The sequence below is a fragment of the Urocitellus parryii genome, chromosome 4 (genome assembly GCF_045843805.1).
Source record: "Urocitellus parryii isolate mUroPar1 chromosome 4, mUroPar1.hap1, whole genome shotgun sequence".
NCBI lineage: Eukaryota > Metazoa > Chordata > Mammalia > Rodentia > Sciuridae > Urocitellus > Urocitellus parryii.
In genome coordinates, this window is record NC_135534.1 from 60,002,133 (window position 1) to 60,018,095 (window position 15,963).

The following is a 15,963-nucleotide window of genomic DNA, read 5'->3' on the forward strand; positions in this document are numbered from 1 at the left end:
AAGCTACCAGGCAAGTCCCAAGAACAGGGTATTTAATGGGCGCTTTTATTTAATGGGCGCTGTAGGGATTGAAGGTGAAGTTTCTACCACCTAGAAACCAATTAGTACTTCTGCCTCCTCTTCAAACAAATTTCTAACTAGTTCTATTCCTTTTATGGAGACCCCAGGGAACAACCCTAGGAGGGAATATTTTGAACAGCATACTCCAGGGTAACTTGCCAAGAGGGAGCAAAGGCCCTGCAGCCAAGAGCAAGAAGAGGCTTCCTACCATGGGGAATGGGACCACCCAACCTGATGATGGTCCAGAAAGATCTGAGCTAGGGAAGGTAGAGAAAAACACAGAAAAATGTAAAGGGGCACCCCTAGGACCAGCATAGAACATTGCCTAGAGGACTTTCAGTGAGACAGGAGACCATGAAAGGAAGAGGAGATTAATATGTGAGAGCCTTTATGAGAAGAGAGAATCTGTACAAAAAATAAGGCTATAGAAAATGGAAAATGTTTCCTGTGCCTAGCCTTGAAATGGTAGGTGTGAGGCTAGCCCAATCCTGTAGATTTTGCTATCCATATGAAATTTAACAATTCTGACCCTTTTTAATTGGTCTCCCTACTTTTCACTTTCCTCTAAGTCACAAAAATCACTTCTGATAATAGTGCCAGATTAACCTACAGGGGGCTATCCAAGAATATTGTAGTGCATTAGGAAAAGAAGAAATAGAGGGCTGATTTCTTTCAGTTTACATAGGAGAAGACATGGAAGAATGCATGATTTTTCACAGGTTCTTAAAATCCATAAAGAATTTTCTGGTACTGGCAAAAAATGATTTGTTCTATGAAGCTAAAGGAAAAATAAGATCAAATTTGTAGAAATTTATACTTCAGAATGACAATCATTTCTGAATTACAGAGATAACCACAGGTTATATCAGAAGAGAATAGAACACAGTTTACTGGGAATGATCGTATCCAGAATCTGGTCATCCACTTAGTAGAGCTGTGTTTTAAGGTAATGATTAGTTCAAAGAAAATGAGAAGATATAGCAGGTGTCATTTCAGGTAGAGGCAAGATAACAAACATTAATATGAAATGCCCAGTTTGCTGATCAAGAAGGTGTGCTTGGTAATAGTGAATTTTTGACAGATGATGCTATTACAACTCTTAGAGAAAGACAGGTATAATGATGTAGCAAAACACCAGTCCAGAAACCCAGTGGAGAAGGAAAGAACAGGCAGGACAGGCAACAAAAGCAATACAAAAACCAGTCCAAGAGGAAACAACATGGACAGGTAACTGTAACAGGACTTAAGGCTCAGAAAAATAAAGAAAAGTCTAGAATAGAGATACTACATGTGGACTAGTCATGTGAACCACAAGACTAAAATTCTTAACACCTTCCTCTACAGTCAGAAATTGTATAAAACATAAAGAGATTGCAATAAGGCTAATCCAAATACAGTCAAGAGTCCTTGACTTGCATCAATAATAGATGTCAGAATTTTTTTCTGAGTTCCTTTTAAGGTCATAGAAAGAAATATAGAGATTTAACTGGGTCATGTATAAGATATACATTAAACTAGGACAAAGCACCACAATCAGCAAAGCAGAAATACATGAAAGGATTTATGGCCACGCCTTGGAGAAACACCTTGTGGAAAATTAAGCAGAGTAATAAGATACAAAGTCAATACAATATTAACTGGATTTTTACATAATTATGCCTGTGGGGATCAGAGAAGCCTTCGAAAATGAGGCACCATTTGAAAGAAAAGTTGAGCTGCCGAAATAGAATGCTCCAGAATGACTCACTGGCATTAAAAAGAACAACAAACTCATAGAGCACAGAATTCTCAATGAACATCTATGAGGGCAATGTGGAGGAAGCAGTGGAGAGGAGGGCAGTTTAGAGAAAAGTTGGACACAGACTGTGGGAAGCGTGAGTGCTCTTCTGAGAGGAGTTAAATAAGAGGTGAAGGTGACACCCAACAAACAAGGACATTGTTCTAAGTAGGGCAGTGACATCTGCATATCAATGCTTTCATAGATTTCTTTCATATTTTTTTTTGTGGGGTGGGGTGGGGGTTACTGGGGATTGAATTTAGGGGCACTCAACTGCTGAAGACATCCCAGGTCCTATTTTGTATTTTATTTAGAGGCAGGATCTCACTGAGTTGCCTCCACATCTTGCTTTTGCTGAGGCTGGATTTGAACTCACAGTCCTCCTGCCTCAGCCTCCTGAGTGGCTGGGATTACAGGTGTACACCATCCATCGTACCTGGCTTCATAATATTCTAGCAGAAGAAGAAGGAAGTGATATTAGCTAAAAGTTGATAAAATCCTGGAACACAACAGTGACAATGGGGTGAAAAATGAAATTGGATCAAGGCTTTACTGGTAAATTCTATCAAACTTTTAGGAAAGAAAGAACAATTCTTTACAACCTTTTAGAAAATGGAAATTTAAAAAAAATACATCCCAAACTACCTTATAAAGACACTATAAGATAGGAAAACCCAGACCAATAACCTTCATGAACAGATATAAAAATCCTTAACAAATTATTAGAAAATGAAATTCAGTAATATATTAAAGAGTAATGGATTGGGAATAAGTGGGGCTTATGTCAAGAATGCAAGATAGTTTATCTGGCAGTAATTAAGCATATCTACCATATTTTATCTTGCAAAAATGAGTCAGTATAATTCAGCATATTAACAAAAAATGAGAAAAACCATACATCTCATTCAACAGAGGCAAAAAAATATAAAACAAAAATCAACCTTCAACTTTCTCCCTCACCGCTCCATGTGCGTCCCTCCCGAAGCTGAGCGCTCGGTAGAAGAGGACAATCTTCCCCAATAGAGGAGGACCGTTTTTAGGTCAAGGGTATTCGAGTAGCTGCGCTCCCCTGCTAGAACCTCCAAACAAGCTCTCAAAAATCAACATTCAAAATTTGCTAACATTCCAGATTTAAAAATGTGGATGTGTAACCGATGTGATTCTGCAATCTGTATTTGGGGTAAAAATGGGAGTTCATAACCCACTTGAATCTAATGTATGAAATATGATGTGTCAAGAGCTTTGTAATGTTTTGAACAACCAATAAAAAAAATAAAAAAAATAAAAAAGAAGATATAAGATAGAAGATATGAAAAACTTTGGAACAGAACCTGAAAGCAGAACCTTTTGACAGACACATAATTTAGTGGATATTTTGTTAAATGAATTGGCAGCTAATAAATTATAGCCAATCAATTTCTGAATATCAGTCATCTATATGAACAGTAAAATCTCCAACTTCTTTTAGAAAATAACACTGTTATACATCCCATTGATGCTGTATACAACCATTAAAATCATTTACAATGAAAAAAAAAAAGATTTAAAAAAAATAACTCTCAGTGTACTAGAAATAATAGAGAGCTTCCCAAGATGATAAAGAGCATCTATGTAAAGCATACAGTTGACACTATACACAAGGTAAAAGACTGAGGCTTTTTCACCTAAAATCAAAATTAAAGCACAGATACTCTTTCTCACCATTCCCATTCAACATTATACAGGAGTCTGTAGTTAGATAAAAAAGACAAGAAAAAAAATCACACAATTTGGAAAGAAAAAACATAATATAGTTATCCTTTGCAGGCAACACAATTGTATATGCAAAATACTAAAGTATTGCACGAATAAGTGAATTTAGCAGAGTCATAAGATACAGAATTAATACAAAATTAACTGGATTTCACATAATATCCATGAAAAACTGAAAAATTCAATTTATAAACATATTATTTAAAAAGTCACACATATATATGAAAAACTCAGGAATAAATTTAATAAAATATATGCATCCCTACCTTGAACATTAGAAAATATTGCTCAGAGAAATTACAGAAGATATAAATTGTAGAGAGAAGTGCTATACTCCTGTCTTGGAAAACTTAATATTACTAAGATGTCAGGTTTTCCCAGGTGGTCTATATAGTGGATATGATCCAAATCAATACTGAAACAGGATATTTTGTTTATGGAAATTTGCAATGTTAAAGCTGAGTCTAGTGGCCCATACCTGTAATCCCAGCAATTCAGGAAGCTGAGGCAGGAAGATGGCAAATTCAATGGTAACCTTGGCAAATTAGCAAGACTATCTCAAAATACAAAGGGCTTGGGCTGTAGTTCAGTGATAAAGCATCCCTGGGTTCAATCCCTTGTACTTCCAGAAAAGAAAGTAAAGGAAGGAAGGAAGGAAGAGAAATAAAATTATTGCAAAGCTAATTCCAAAATTGGTAGGTAATGCAAAGACCCTAGAACAGCTAAAAAAATTTTAGAAACAATTTACAAATGATCAAGGTTGGAAGACTTACATTTTAGATTTATTATAAATCAACAAAATTAAGACAGTATAATATTGGGATAGATATAAACACCAATAAACAGAACAGACATCAAAAATATATACAAAATATGTAGTCAATTATTTTTTAATTATAAGTAATTCAGAGGGTAAATTAATAAATAATAAATTCATCAATAAAGAGTATGGAAATAGCTAGATATCAATATGCAAAAGCATAAACTGCAGTTCTTACTTTATATCACAGAAAAATGAATTTGAAATCACTCTTAGGAATAATATGAAAGTTAAAACTATAAAGTTTCTATGAAAAAAAGTACAAAATTCTTTGCAACCTTATATTTGGCAAAGCTTTCTCTAACAGAAAACAAAAAGGATAAAATATAAATATAAGTTCATTACGTTATTTTAATTCTATTCTTCCAAAGATACAATTAAGAAGATGAAAAGGCAAGCTATAGACTGGGTGGAAATATTTTCTCTACATATGTTCAAGAAAAGACTTGAATCCAGGATATATGAAAAAACTTTTTAAAGTGATTATATGACAAACAACCCAAAAACCCAAATAAAAACAGTAAAAAAGTATTTGAACAAACACTTCTTAAAGAAAGGTATTCGAGTGACCTGCAAACCCAAAATGCATGTGAAAAGATGTTCAATAGCATTAGTTATCACATAAATGCAAATTAAAATCACAAGAACTTGCAATGACAGACAAATCAGTGTGAACGTCTAGTGCGTTAGGGTCCCTGGGTAAGGGTCGCAAAATCACCTGGACACAGCGGATGCAGAGCCAAGGCAGCAATTGCAACTGCATGCTGAGGTTTATTTGCAAGTTCCTTTTATATTCTTCTTCTAACAAAGCAAGCAATTCTTCAGTAACACTTCATCCACATAGCCCAAATATCATGTCTCAGCGGGTACACAGAGCTAAATTCAGATTGTTCCTGTTCATTTGATAAGTACCCTCCCAAAGTTCTTTGTAGACATTATCTAATCCCTGAATGTACTGTTCCCAGGTCCAGTATGCAGGAAGCTTCTTCCTCTAGGCCAAACCATGCAGAAGCTTGTGTCTTGCGATAAGGGGAAGAGAACATTTTCTCCTCCTAGCTGAGGTTTGCCTTCAGCTGACCTAAATCACAGCCACAGTTTCTTGCAAAGTGTCAGGCTGAGGGAGCTAAACTCTGCACACTTAAACCCCAACAAATCATAATGGTTAAATTAATAACACTGACAATACCAAGTGCTGAAGAGAATGCAGAAGCCCTGAATTCTCATACTCTGCTGGGAGGACAGAAAATGTGCAACCATTTATGAAAGCAATGGGGTGGATTTGTTTTAATAAAACTAAGCATACACTTACTCTACAACCCAACAACTTCATGAGGGGGAAAAAGGTTTAAGCTGAAAAATACTCTTGCTTCTTGATCTTTTCCTTTATGTTTAGTTTTTTAAGTTTCAGTTTTTTATGAAATTTTTGTCTACCCAAAGATCATGAATATGTTCTTCTATGCTGTCATCCAGAAGTTTATTATTTTTAGCTTTCACATTCATCTTTTTTAATACTTTTTTATTTGTTCTTATTAGTTATGCCTGATAGTAGAATGGTAGAATGTATTTTGACATATTATACATACATGGAGTAGAACTTCTCTTTCTTCTGGTTGTACATGATTAGAATTATATTGGTTGTATATTCATATATGCACATAGGATAGCAATGTTCAATTCATTCTACTGTCTTTCCTATTCCAATTCCCCCTCCCTTCCCTTCATTCATATTTAGTCTTGAAATGACTTTGTATATAAGAAAGGTATCAAGATTCATTTTTCTCTATAAACAGTCCACTGACTTACTAAACTACCCAAACCTCTTACTAGAAAGACTACCTTTCTTCCACACTGCCTCTCTAGTTTAATCTTGGCCATAAATCAAATGTCCTTACAGATGAGGTTTACCTTTTGACAGTTTGTTCTTTTTCATTGATCTTTTCATTTAGTCTTATGCCAAGGCCACATCACATTAATTATTGTAATTTTATGATAGATCTTGCTTGCATTGTGTAAGTTATCTAATATTGTTCTTCTTTTGGTGTTTTTCTCAAAAACGGGCGAGGAAGCAACAATTTTAAAGATTAGAGCAAGCACTATATCAGAATATCCAGGGAAATTCTTATCCCTGACTGTCAATATCATACATATCAATCCACTAGCATCACCGCTCACATTTTTATGTCATTTGGAAAATTATTCTTAGATTCATGGGTTCCAGTAAACAACAGTAAACACAGTACAATAGTGACTCCCATGAGGAATCAACTTCATTTAATATATAATGGCAAGTCTTTCCACAACAGACCACTTCAGAAGATCCAAAAGGAACAATGAAAAAAACAGTTGCTTTGAGAGTATTTTCTAATTACTGTGGTCCCCAATTTCTACCAACTATATAGTTTTAGTGCTCATGAGGGATTATGTCAGGAAACTGGCCACACAAATCTCAGCCTATTTATTTTCAAATTTTCATTGTGCCCTACTGTATCTAAGTGATATGGAGAGATAGGCATCCTTTAATCTGTAGGGCTTTAGAGACTTTCTTTATAATCTGACCTGTAGGAGTGAGCCCTGCCACTCAGTTAATACAATATCATTAAGCAAGACATAGAAACTTCCTTTAAAAATATAATTGTCTCAATACAACTTTACATTCTTTTCCAACACTCCACAGGAAAAATTATAACATACAGATAAGAGTTCTTAAGAAAGCAGTTTGTCAGTTTGAGTTATACATTGTTATACATTTTAATTTTGATCAAGCAGTAAATCATAAGTAATTTTTGAACATGGGACTCTAATCACTTTCCAAAATAAAACCTTTATCTAATATTCAAAAAAATGTGTATTAATTTTCTGTTCCCATATTACTCATGCCGGAGTACTTCAGGTACAGATCAAGTTGGAAAACAGATCTGGAGGGACAGTAGGAGGTATCCAACAGTAGAGACTTTAGGGTAATTATGTATGTTTACATATGGAAAAGAGAGCTTATAAGAAAGCAGTACAATATAAAGCACAGAGGATACATATACTGGAATGTGGTCCCTGAAGAGACTGAAAAGGTGTGTTGACGGAGAGGAGCAGGCACTCAGGGATTCACATAGAATGAGAGAAACCTGTTTCTAAACCTTCAACAAAACTGCAAGGTACTGGCATAAAAAAAAACACACTGACCAATGGAACATGATAGTGAGTTTAGAACAGTGCCAGCACACAAATGGGGAAAGGCTGTAACGAACAGTGGAGCATCTCTTGAGCAGGGAGGGGGATAAGCCTCAGTATTCTTGATCCTGCTTTGTGACAGAACTGGCCTTGCTGAACCTCTCTGAACTGAGAGGCGAGAGTGGAATCCCATATGTGTGTCAGATCTGAGGGAATTCCTATGATCAGGAGGGATCGCTACTGTCACTAAGCAGAAAGTCTCTTCTTTGATGTGACCTGACCCTTCTCCTTAATTCTCTTCTTGACACTGGCCTGGACTCTATGAGAGTGAGAAAGAGGGAGAGACAAGAGCACACAGCTATTGGAGGAGGTCACAGAAGCAGTGTCCATGATACTGGCCTAATAAGAAAGAGGTAGAGCTCCAGAGAATAGACCTGAGACACACAGATAATCGATTCATTATGCCTGACAGCACTGTTCCCTGGTCTCTTGAAAATGCACAGTTTAGTCTTAAGTCAGCCTTGAGAGAGACTCAGCAACACAGAGAGAACTGAGAAAAAGACAAACTGCCTGGACTCAGAAGTCTTCCACTACAGCCTTCCCTGCTCTGCTCCAGGGATTCCTAGACTCCCATGAAGACCTTCTGCACTACCTAGGAACTACTAATGATGATTGGGTATTTTGTTCAGAAGGCTTCACTGCAGTCTCTGACACTCAAGGGAAACCCAAAGACATCACTCAAGGTCTGTGCAGTTAAAGTTTCCCAAAGTTAGAAATCATGAGTTCTAGACCTGGCAAGACTAGCACTGATTATGTCCTCCTGCACTATATGTGCTGGTGAGAAATCCAACCCAAGACCATGCTGAATGCCCCATGACTGCCTCAGGCTGACCCCAAAGGTTTGATGACATTTATAGGCATCTGTCGACCCACAGGTTTGCTTGCAGCAATGTGTCCTACTCTGATCTCTCTCTTTGTTCTTGACTCTCCCTGTCAGTGCCCAGGTCAGACCTGGGAAAACAAGTATTCTGTCTCAGGAGGAAATAAAACTAAGAGACGCTAAACCAGAGGCACTGGGAGACTCAGCACCACACTAACCAGGCCAAGAAATGACCCCATCCCAAGGGCTCTGAGAACAACAAAAGTTCTCAACAGTCTGCCCCTCAAATGATAAGCCCCAAGTCTGACCTCATTTTCCCCACCTGAAATCCCATGGACTGGCTCATGGCTGGTTCTCTCACTTTTACCTTGAGCGTCCATTCTTGATGTTTACCCAAGGCAGGGACGGTGACTGTGGACAGGGCACTGGGAAGGTAGGGTATTATTTCCAATCTCATGTCCCAGAGGGCTCCAGTCACACCCGGAACAACAAAAAGTTGGCATGAAGATTGGCAGGAGGCACGTGGAGCTGGGGATCCTGCCCTCAGGTATGGGTGGTTAGGCAGGGAGGCAGAGCAGGTAGTGCCACCCACACCTAAACAGGGGCTCACCTCTGTCCTGTGTTAGTTATGACCCCTGAATCATCCTGCACATCCTGGGCTGGTCTAGGAAATCTCCTTTCGGTGATCTGGGAAATCTGAAACTGCTCTGAAGTTCAGACTTCTCATTGTCACAGAATAATCCAGGACCCCAGTAAATTCTTTAATGGATTCTGTATTTCAGTTCTCCTGTTCTCTAGGATTTAGGAGTGTTGAGTGCTGGAAACTCAAAACTGAGTTAGTTTTTAAAAACTTTTTAAAATTTTTTTCTAATTAGTTACACAAGACAGGAGAATGCTTTTTGACACATCATACATAAATGGAGTATAACTTCTCATTCTTCTGGTTGTACATTATGTAGAATATAACTGGTCGTGTAATCATTCTACTATTTTTTCATCCCCCATATCCCCATCCCTCCCTTCTGTTTAAATCAAAGTACCTTTATTCTTCTCTAGCCCTCCCTCCTTTTATGATGATTCAGCATTCCCATATCACAGAAAACATTCAGCCTTTGAGTCTTTGGGATTGGCTTATTTTGCTTAACATGATATTCTCCAATTCTATCCATTTAACTGCAAATACCATACTTTTTCTTTTTTAAGGCTGAGTAATAGTTCATTGTGTATGTATATCACAGATTCTTTATCCATTCATCTGATAAAGGACACCTAAGTTGGTTCCAGAGTTTAGTTATTGTGAATGGAGCTGCTACAATGATTGATGTGGCTGTGTCACTATAGTATACTATTTTAAGTCCTTTGGGTATAAACCTAGGAGTCAGATAACTGGGTCAAATGGTTGTAGCAATCCAAGCTTTCAAAGGAATCTCCATACAGTTTTCCATAGTAATTGCACTGATTTTCAGTCTCACCAGCATGGAGATTAACAAGTTTTTCATTCAGTGTTTTATTATTCATTTGTTGATAAAAACCTTAGAAATAATAACTTATCTCATTGACATATTATAGTCTAACGAAATATATGCAAGTTAAAGGAATGTCAAAAATTGTGTAAATTTTTTTCCTAAATTAATATATTTTTCCCTGTGTAAGATATTTATAGAACTTAGTAAAAATTAATGATAAAGAAAATGATCACAAAGTAACCATTTAACAATTTTTTCAAGAATGCAGCTTTTATGTGTTAGATGAGGTATGTTTTGTAAGTCTACTGAAATTTTTCTTCTTAAAGGTTCTCTTAGATATATCCTCCATATTCCTGGGTGATATGCCTTCCCATTGTAAACAGTTTATGTAACTCTCAGTCACCTCCAGGGAGACTATAAGTTGATTACTTTTCTTACTCCACTTGAATATAAATGCAGAAATCTCCCTTTTCATCTTGGAAATGTCTGTGTATCTACAGGGACACAAGAGCCCATGGGAGCCTAAAGACCAATGCTTTGTCTTTCTGGTCACAGGAGAATGGCTTTATCCACATAACATTTTCATAAATGGATCCAGAGGCCAAAGCCACAAGCATAGGGTTAGCAAGAAGCCAAGGAGCCACACCTTGCCTGAAAAGCACTGGATGGTCAAAAGTGCTGGGTAGAGAAGACTTTCTCTGTTAAGTATTTTTTGGGAAAAGTACATTGGATGTTTTCCAAACAAAGCATGAGTGACACTTTGAGTTTGTTTTTGACTTTCTTCATTATTTATTTCACAGAATGTTATTGTACTCTGTGGAGATCAGTGATATTAGAGAAACATGAGCATGTGAGGATGTAGGTCAGCTTAGCTCATGCTCTATCACTGACAGGGAGGATGATGGCACAGAAGGTTTCCTTCTTTGATTATTAGAGGCATAATGCAAGCACCTGAATTTGTGCCAACTGCCAGAAGGGAAAAGGAAGGAAGCCTTGTCCTTGACCTTAATGATCTTTGATCCTCCTATGAGAGATGGCTAAGTTATGAAACTAGTCAGAGAGACAAAACCATGAAAAAGAAATTTATAGTATTCTCAGAGAATCCATGGGAGGAAGACAGCTTTCAAATCAGAAAGCCAGAATTGTGGAGTAAGAACAGAACTGTAAGAACAGAAGGTCATGGGGAGGTGGCCAATTTGATATCTGAAGCTGAGCAGAGCTGTGGCTGAGGCTCTATGAACTGAGACAGATGGCTTGGATTAAGGTTAACCTAAATGAGAAGTTAGGTCATTCCTGAAGTCCTATTCCTGAAAAGCAGTATCAGCTTTACTTAGGAACTTGTTAGAAAGCCATATCATCCTACATCTACAGAATTGGGTTGTTCCCAGAAATCTGTGTTTTTAACAAGTTCTTTGGTGATTCTGATGCATACTCTCCTTTGGTAACCAATGTTCTTGATGAAAAGAAAATTCTGAAGAGATGCCCACACTATATATTGAGAAAAAAATAAGAGCTTCAAACTTTGGGAAATATTTTGCATCTTACATCCTAGGGGCCCATAACAATTTACCCTCCAGATCCAACTATAAGCAAAGATGTTCTCCGTGCTTCTGAGGAGAACACAGAAGAACTTGACAACTACTTCTCCAGTCAGTTCCTGGCTAGTTAAGGAGATTTATAGAGAAAAGGGCTCCAGTTTGTGGAGCATTATGTCTAGGGTATGGTTATGTATTCCTTCAGTTTCTCTTTGTCTGATAAACTTCATTTCCTAATTTCCTCCTTTCCCTCAAACAAATATTTTTTTTGATACTTAGCAAATTCACACTCAAAAAAGCTATTACACAAGTGTCTTTAGTATTTATATTTTTCACCTTTAACTTGCTTGGAGTCTTTGTGGGGTGAGGGTACTTGGGATTGAATGTAAGGAAAATAATAAGAGACACAAAGACAAGATGCAGGGGCACGAAAGATGGCAGAGTGGCAGAATGTCCAAGCTGCCAGCTTTATTTATGTCAATAAGTTACTTTTAGGTCATTGGCATCAGTAGTACATTATTGTTCATTGTATTACTAGGCAGGTTACAGACTAGTAACATTATGCAGCTTATCTCTCAGTTACATACTAAATTGCAATCTGCAATGTTAGGAGCTTTTTTTGTGTAGCTCTTAAGAAAGTCCATTGTATAAAGTTATTGTTATGTGGTAAGGTTTAGGCTCAGTGAAACATTGTGGTTGTCTAAAAAGAGAGTCCTTTATTCTCAGGAATTGTGTGCCTGAGATCAAAGTGGAGTTGTTTAGACTCTATCTACCTCTGAGCCACATTCCAAGCCCAAGACAACTGTCTTATTTTGGGATAGGGGGTGGGTATCAGGGATTGAACTCATGGACACTTGACCACTGAGCCACATTCCCAGCCCTATTTTGTATTTTATTTAGAGACAGGGTCTCACTGAGTTGCTTAGCTCCTCGATTTTGCTGAGGATGGCTTTGAACTTGCTCCTCCTGCCTCAGGCACCCCACCCACTGGGATTATAAGCATGTGCCATCATTCCAAGCTTTGTTTTGATTTTTTTTATCACTGCTAAATTGTTTCTTTCCTACATCATTCATACTTTTTTGAGTGCTAAGCAATGGTGCTTAGGCAAACAAGATACAGAGGTTCTAAATAAGAGAGGATGATTTTTAAGGCATTATGGTGCTTTCAATAACCAGTATCATATGTCTGAAATATTCTTATTGAATGTCTATTATGTTACTAAATGCCTAGTATGTTTCTCTGTTATGATAAAAAGATAAAATTCCATTTATGGGCTTTTTGGAAAACTGGAAACATCCATGAGTGTATTCACGGTTTTTTAGTGCTTTGCTAGCTATATTCTTGGAGTATTTGAGGATCATACAAAGGGGAACATTGAAAATGAAAGGCATTAAAGATGAGTAATAAGAAAATCTTTCTAGGAAGTACAATCTTGGTGAAGATAAGGATAGAACAAGGAGATGTTACTTTTTGAGGGCAAAATATTGGATTCCAGAGGGACATGATATACACAAAATAACAGAATGTAAACCATGTCCTATTGGTGTGGCTAATCTAAATGTGTGTCAATGAATTGTGGGATCTGGGACATAGTCATGTGAAAGGAGTTATTATTTACCCCTAAAGTATTGAGTACTATGGGAAAACAATTTAAACAATATAGTCTAATTTAAACTTAATGGGACTATTATTCAGTAGAATTGTGGATAAAACTGAATGCCTAGAATGGAGCCACACAGATTAGTTAGGAGTCTATTTATAATTGCTGACTCTTTTCTTTTAGCCATTTCCAGCCTCACCTGATGGTCATGGCATTATCCTCCAAAAACACAGGGACACAGGTGATTGAATTCCTGATGATCTGCTTTCCAGGCATGCAAGATACACAGCACTGGCTCTCTATCCTATTGGCTCCTCTCCTGGTTTTGGCCCTGGGGGCCAACTTTGTTTTATTAATGACCATCTGGCAGGAAGCATCTCTGCATGAGCCCATGTACTACCTGCTTGCCATCCTCTCTGTGCTGAATGTCATCCTCTGCCTCACAATCATCCCCAAGGTCAGACCCTCCAAAGACTTTCTTCTAGACAGTCAACTTCCTTCCTTCCTTCCTTCCTTCCTTCCTTCCTTCCTTCCTTCCTTCCTTCCTTCCTATTTTAATTCGTTATACATAATAGCTGAATGTATTTTGATTCATAGTATATAAATGGAGCACAGTATTTTATTTCTTTGGTTGTATACACAGTAGATTCACACCATTTGTGTCTTTATACATGTACCTAGGGTAATGAGTCCATCTAATTCCACCATCTTTCCAAGCCCCATGCCCTCTCCCTTTCCCTTCCTCCTCTTTTCCTTATCCAAAGTTCTTCCATTCCTCCCATATTCTCCTCTCATTATGGATCAGCATCCACTAATCACATTTGGCCTTTGGGGTTTTTTGGGGGGGATTGGCTTACTTCACTTAGCATGATATTCTTCAACTCCATCCATTTACCTGCAAATGCCATGATTTTATTCTCTTTTATTCTCAGTAATAATATTCCATTGTGTATATATACCACGGTTTCTTTATCCATTCACCTATTAAAGGGCATCTAGGTTGGTTCCACAGTTTAGCTACTGTGAACTTAGCTGCTATAAACATTGATGTGGCTGCATCACTGTAGTATGCTGTTTTTAAGTCCTTTGGATACAAACCAAGGAATGGATAGCTGGGTCAAATGGTAGTTCCATTCTAAATTTTCTAAGGAATTTACATACTGTTTTCCAGATTTCAACATTTTTTCTTTACACAGCATGTTGTTTTGCTTCTATAAATCCTCCCACCCTAAAGGAAAACCACTACACCAGATCCGACAGAGATATGCCCTCTTAATTTTTATGTTCATATCTTTTTAAGTTTTTATTATTTCCAGTGGACAGATCATCTCTCAATATATAAGTGATATTTAAAATTTAAATTTTCTTCTTACCTATCATAACATCTGAATTATTCTCCTCCTACACTCCAGGGCTCTAGAATTTTCTTTCTAAATGTAATTGGAGGTATATTTGCATCATGTACTGTGATAGCAAACATTGTTGTAAAAGGTTTCTTATGTGTATGGCGGGACTTCTTGAAAATTCCTGTGATAGGCAGATAAGCCTACTGGAGTTTGGGTAAGAACCATAGAGATCAGGAGAGGACAGGGCTACAAATACACATGTTTTTTAAAACCAAAGGTTGGTTTCTAGAATTAGGAAAGGGTATAAGTTAGACTTTTGAGATTGAGATGGGCTTAGAAAGAATTTGAAATAAGGATACTGTCCTGGGGTGTTGTGGGCTGTGGTTTGAAGGTGGGTTGGTTTTAACAAACCTTCTGAGTGTTTTCATAAGAGTTAGGTGCTCTAAGATGACAATGAATATACAGTGTATTTGAGAACAATGATTCTGGCAGATTCTGCTCATCTTCTGGTTCAACATGAAGACCATCAGCTTTTCAGGTTGCTTCCTGCAGATGTTCATCATGAATACCTTCCTCCCCATGGAATCTTCCACCTTTCTGGTCATGGCCTATGATCGCTATGTGGCCATCTGCCACCCACTGTGCTACTCCTCCATCATCACAGAGCAGTTTGTCATCAATGCAGCCATCTTCATTATTTTCTGCAATTTGGTAGGCCCACTTCCTACTCCAGTCCTGGCTGCTAGGCTCAACTACTGTGCCAGCAACGTGGTGGAGAACTGTATATGTGCCAACATTTCTGTAGCCAAGGTCTCCTGTGGGGATATTCACCTCAATAAGCTCTATCAATTCATGAGTGTTTGGTGCCTTCTAGGTTCTGACAGGGTGCTCATCTTGCTGTCTTACTGCTTCATTTTGAGGGCTGTTTCAAGTTTGCAGTTGGGAGGTGCCACCACCAAGGCTTTGAGTACTTGTGGTTCACATCTCATTCTTATACTTTTCTTCTATACACTGTTGCTAGTCTTCATCTTCACAAACAAGGCAGGAAAGAAGATACCCTCAGAGGTACCTATTCTTCTCAATGTCCTGCATCACCTCATCCCACCAGCCCTCAACCCCATTGTTTATGGAGTTTGTACCCAGGAAATTAAGCAGGGGATCATCAAATTATTCAAATCCTGGGCTTGGGAGATATGAATCCAAGATCAGGCACTCTAAAAATCTGGACATGTCTTGATTTCATCTGAATATCTCAAGGGATATCATATGGCATCCATGGGTCTATCTTCATCTTCATCTGAAACTTTCTAAACTACTTTCAAAATACTCATCCTCATTCTCTCTTTACAAATATGTGCTAAATCCACATTTAGGTATATATTACATGCTTCATTTTGCTTTGTACCACCACAATCTCTCAATTAGTCATTAAATAAGTTTTTCATATTTTCTATATTCTTTTCAGTATATGCATTCTGAGTAAGTCGCATTTAATTTATAGACAACAATGAAGAAGCACTTTCAATGGAACATGGTGAATGAACAGGATTTGGGAAAACAA

At 37.5% G+C, this 15,963-nt stretch overlaps 1 protein-coding gene across 1 annotated transcript; it reads left to right on the forward strand.

Annotated features, from left to right (window-relative positions):
- Positions 1 to 13,264: 13,264 nt before the first annotated feature.
- Positions 13,265 to 15,599, forward strand: LOC113177856 (olfactory receptor 56A4-like). The gene is made up of 2 exons (XM_026382368.2): positions 13,265 to 13,513; positions 14,895 to 15,599. Exons 1-2 carry the CDS (start codon positions 13,265 to 13,267, stop codon positions 15,597 to 15,599), a joined length of 954 nt encoding a protein of 317 aa, XP_026238153.2.
- The last annotated feature ends 364 nt before the right edge of the window (positions 15,600 to 15,963 follow it).

Coding starts and splice junctions, on each gene's coding strand:
- LOC113177856 (XM_026382368.2), top strand. CDS start 13,265: ATGGCATTATCCTCCAAAAACACAGGGACACAGGTGATTGAATTCCTG. Junction 13,514..14,894: donor GCCTCACAATCATCCCCAAG/GTCAGACCCTCC, acceptor TGATTCTGGCAG/ATTCTGCTCATCTTCTGGTT.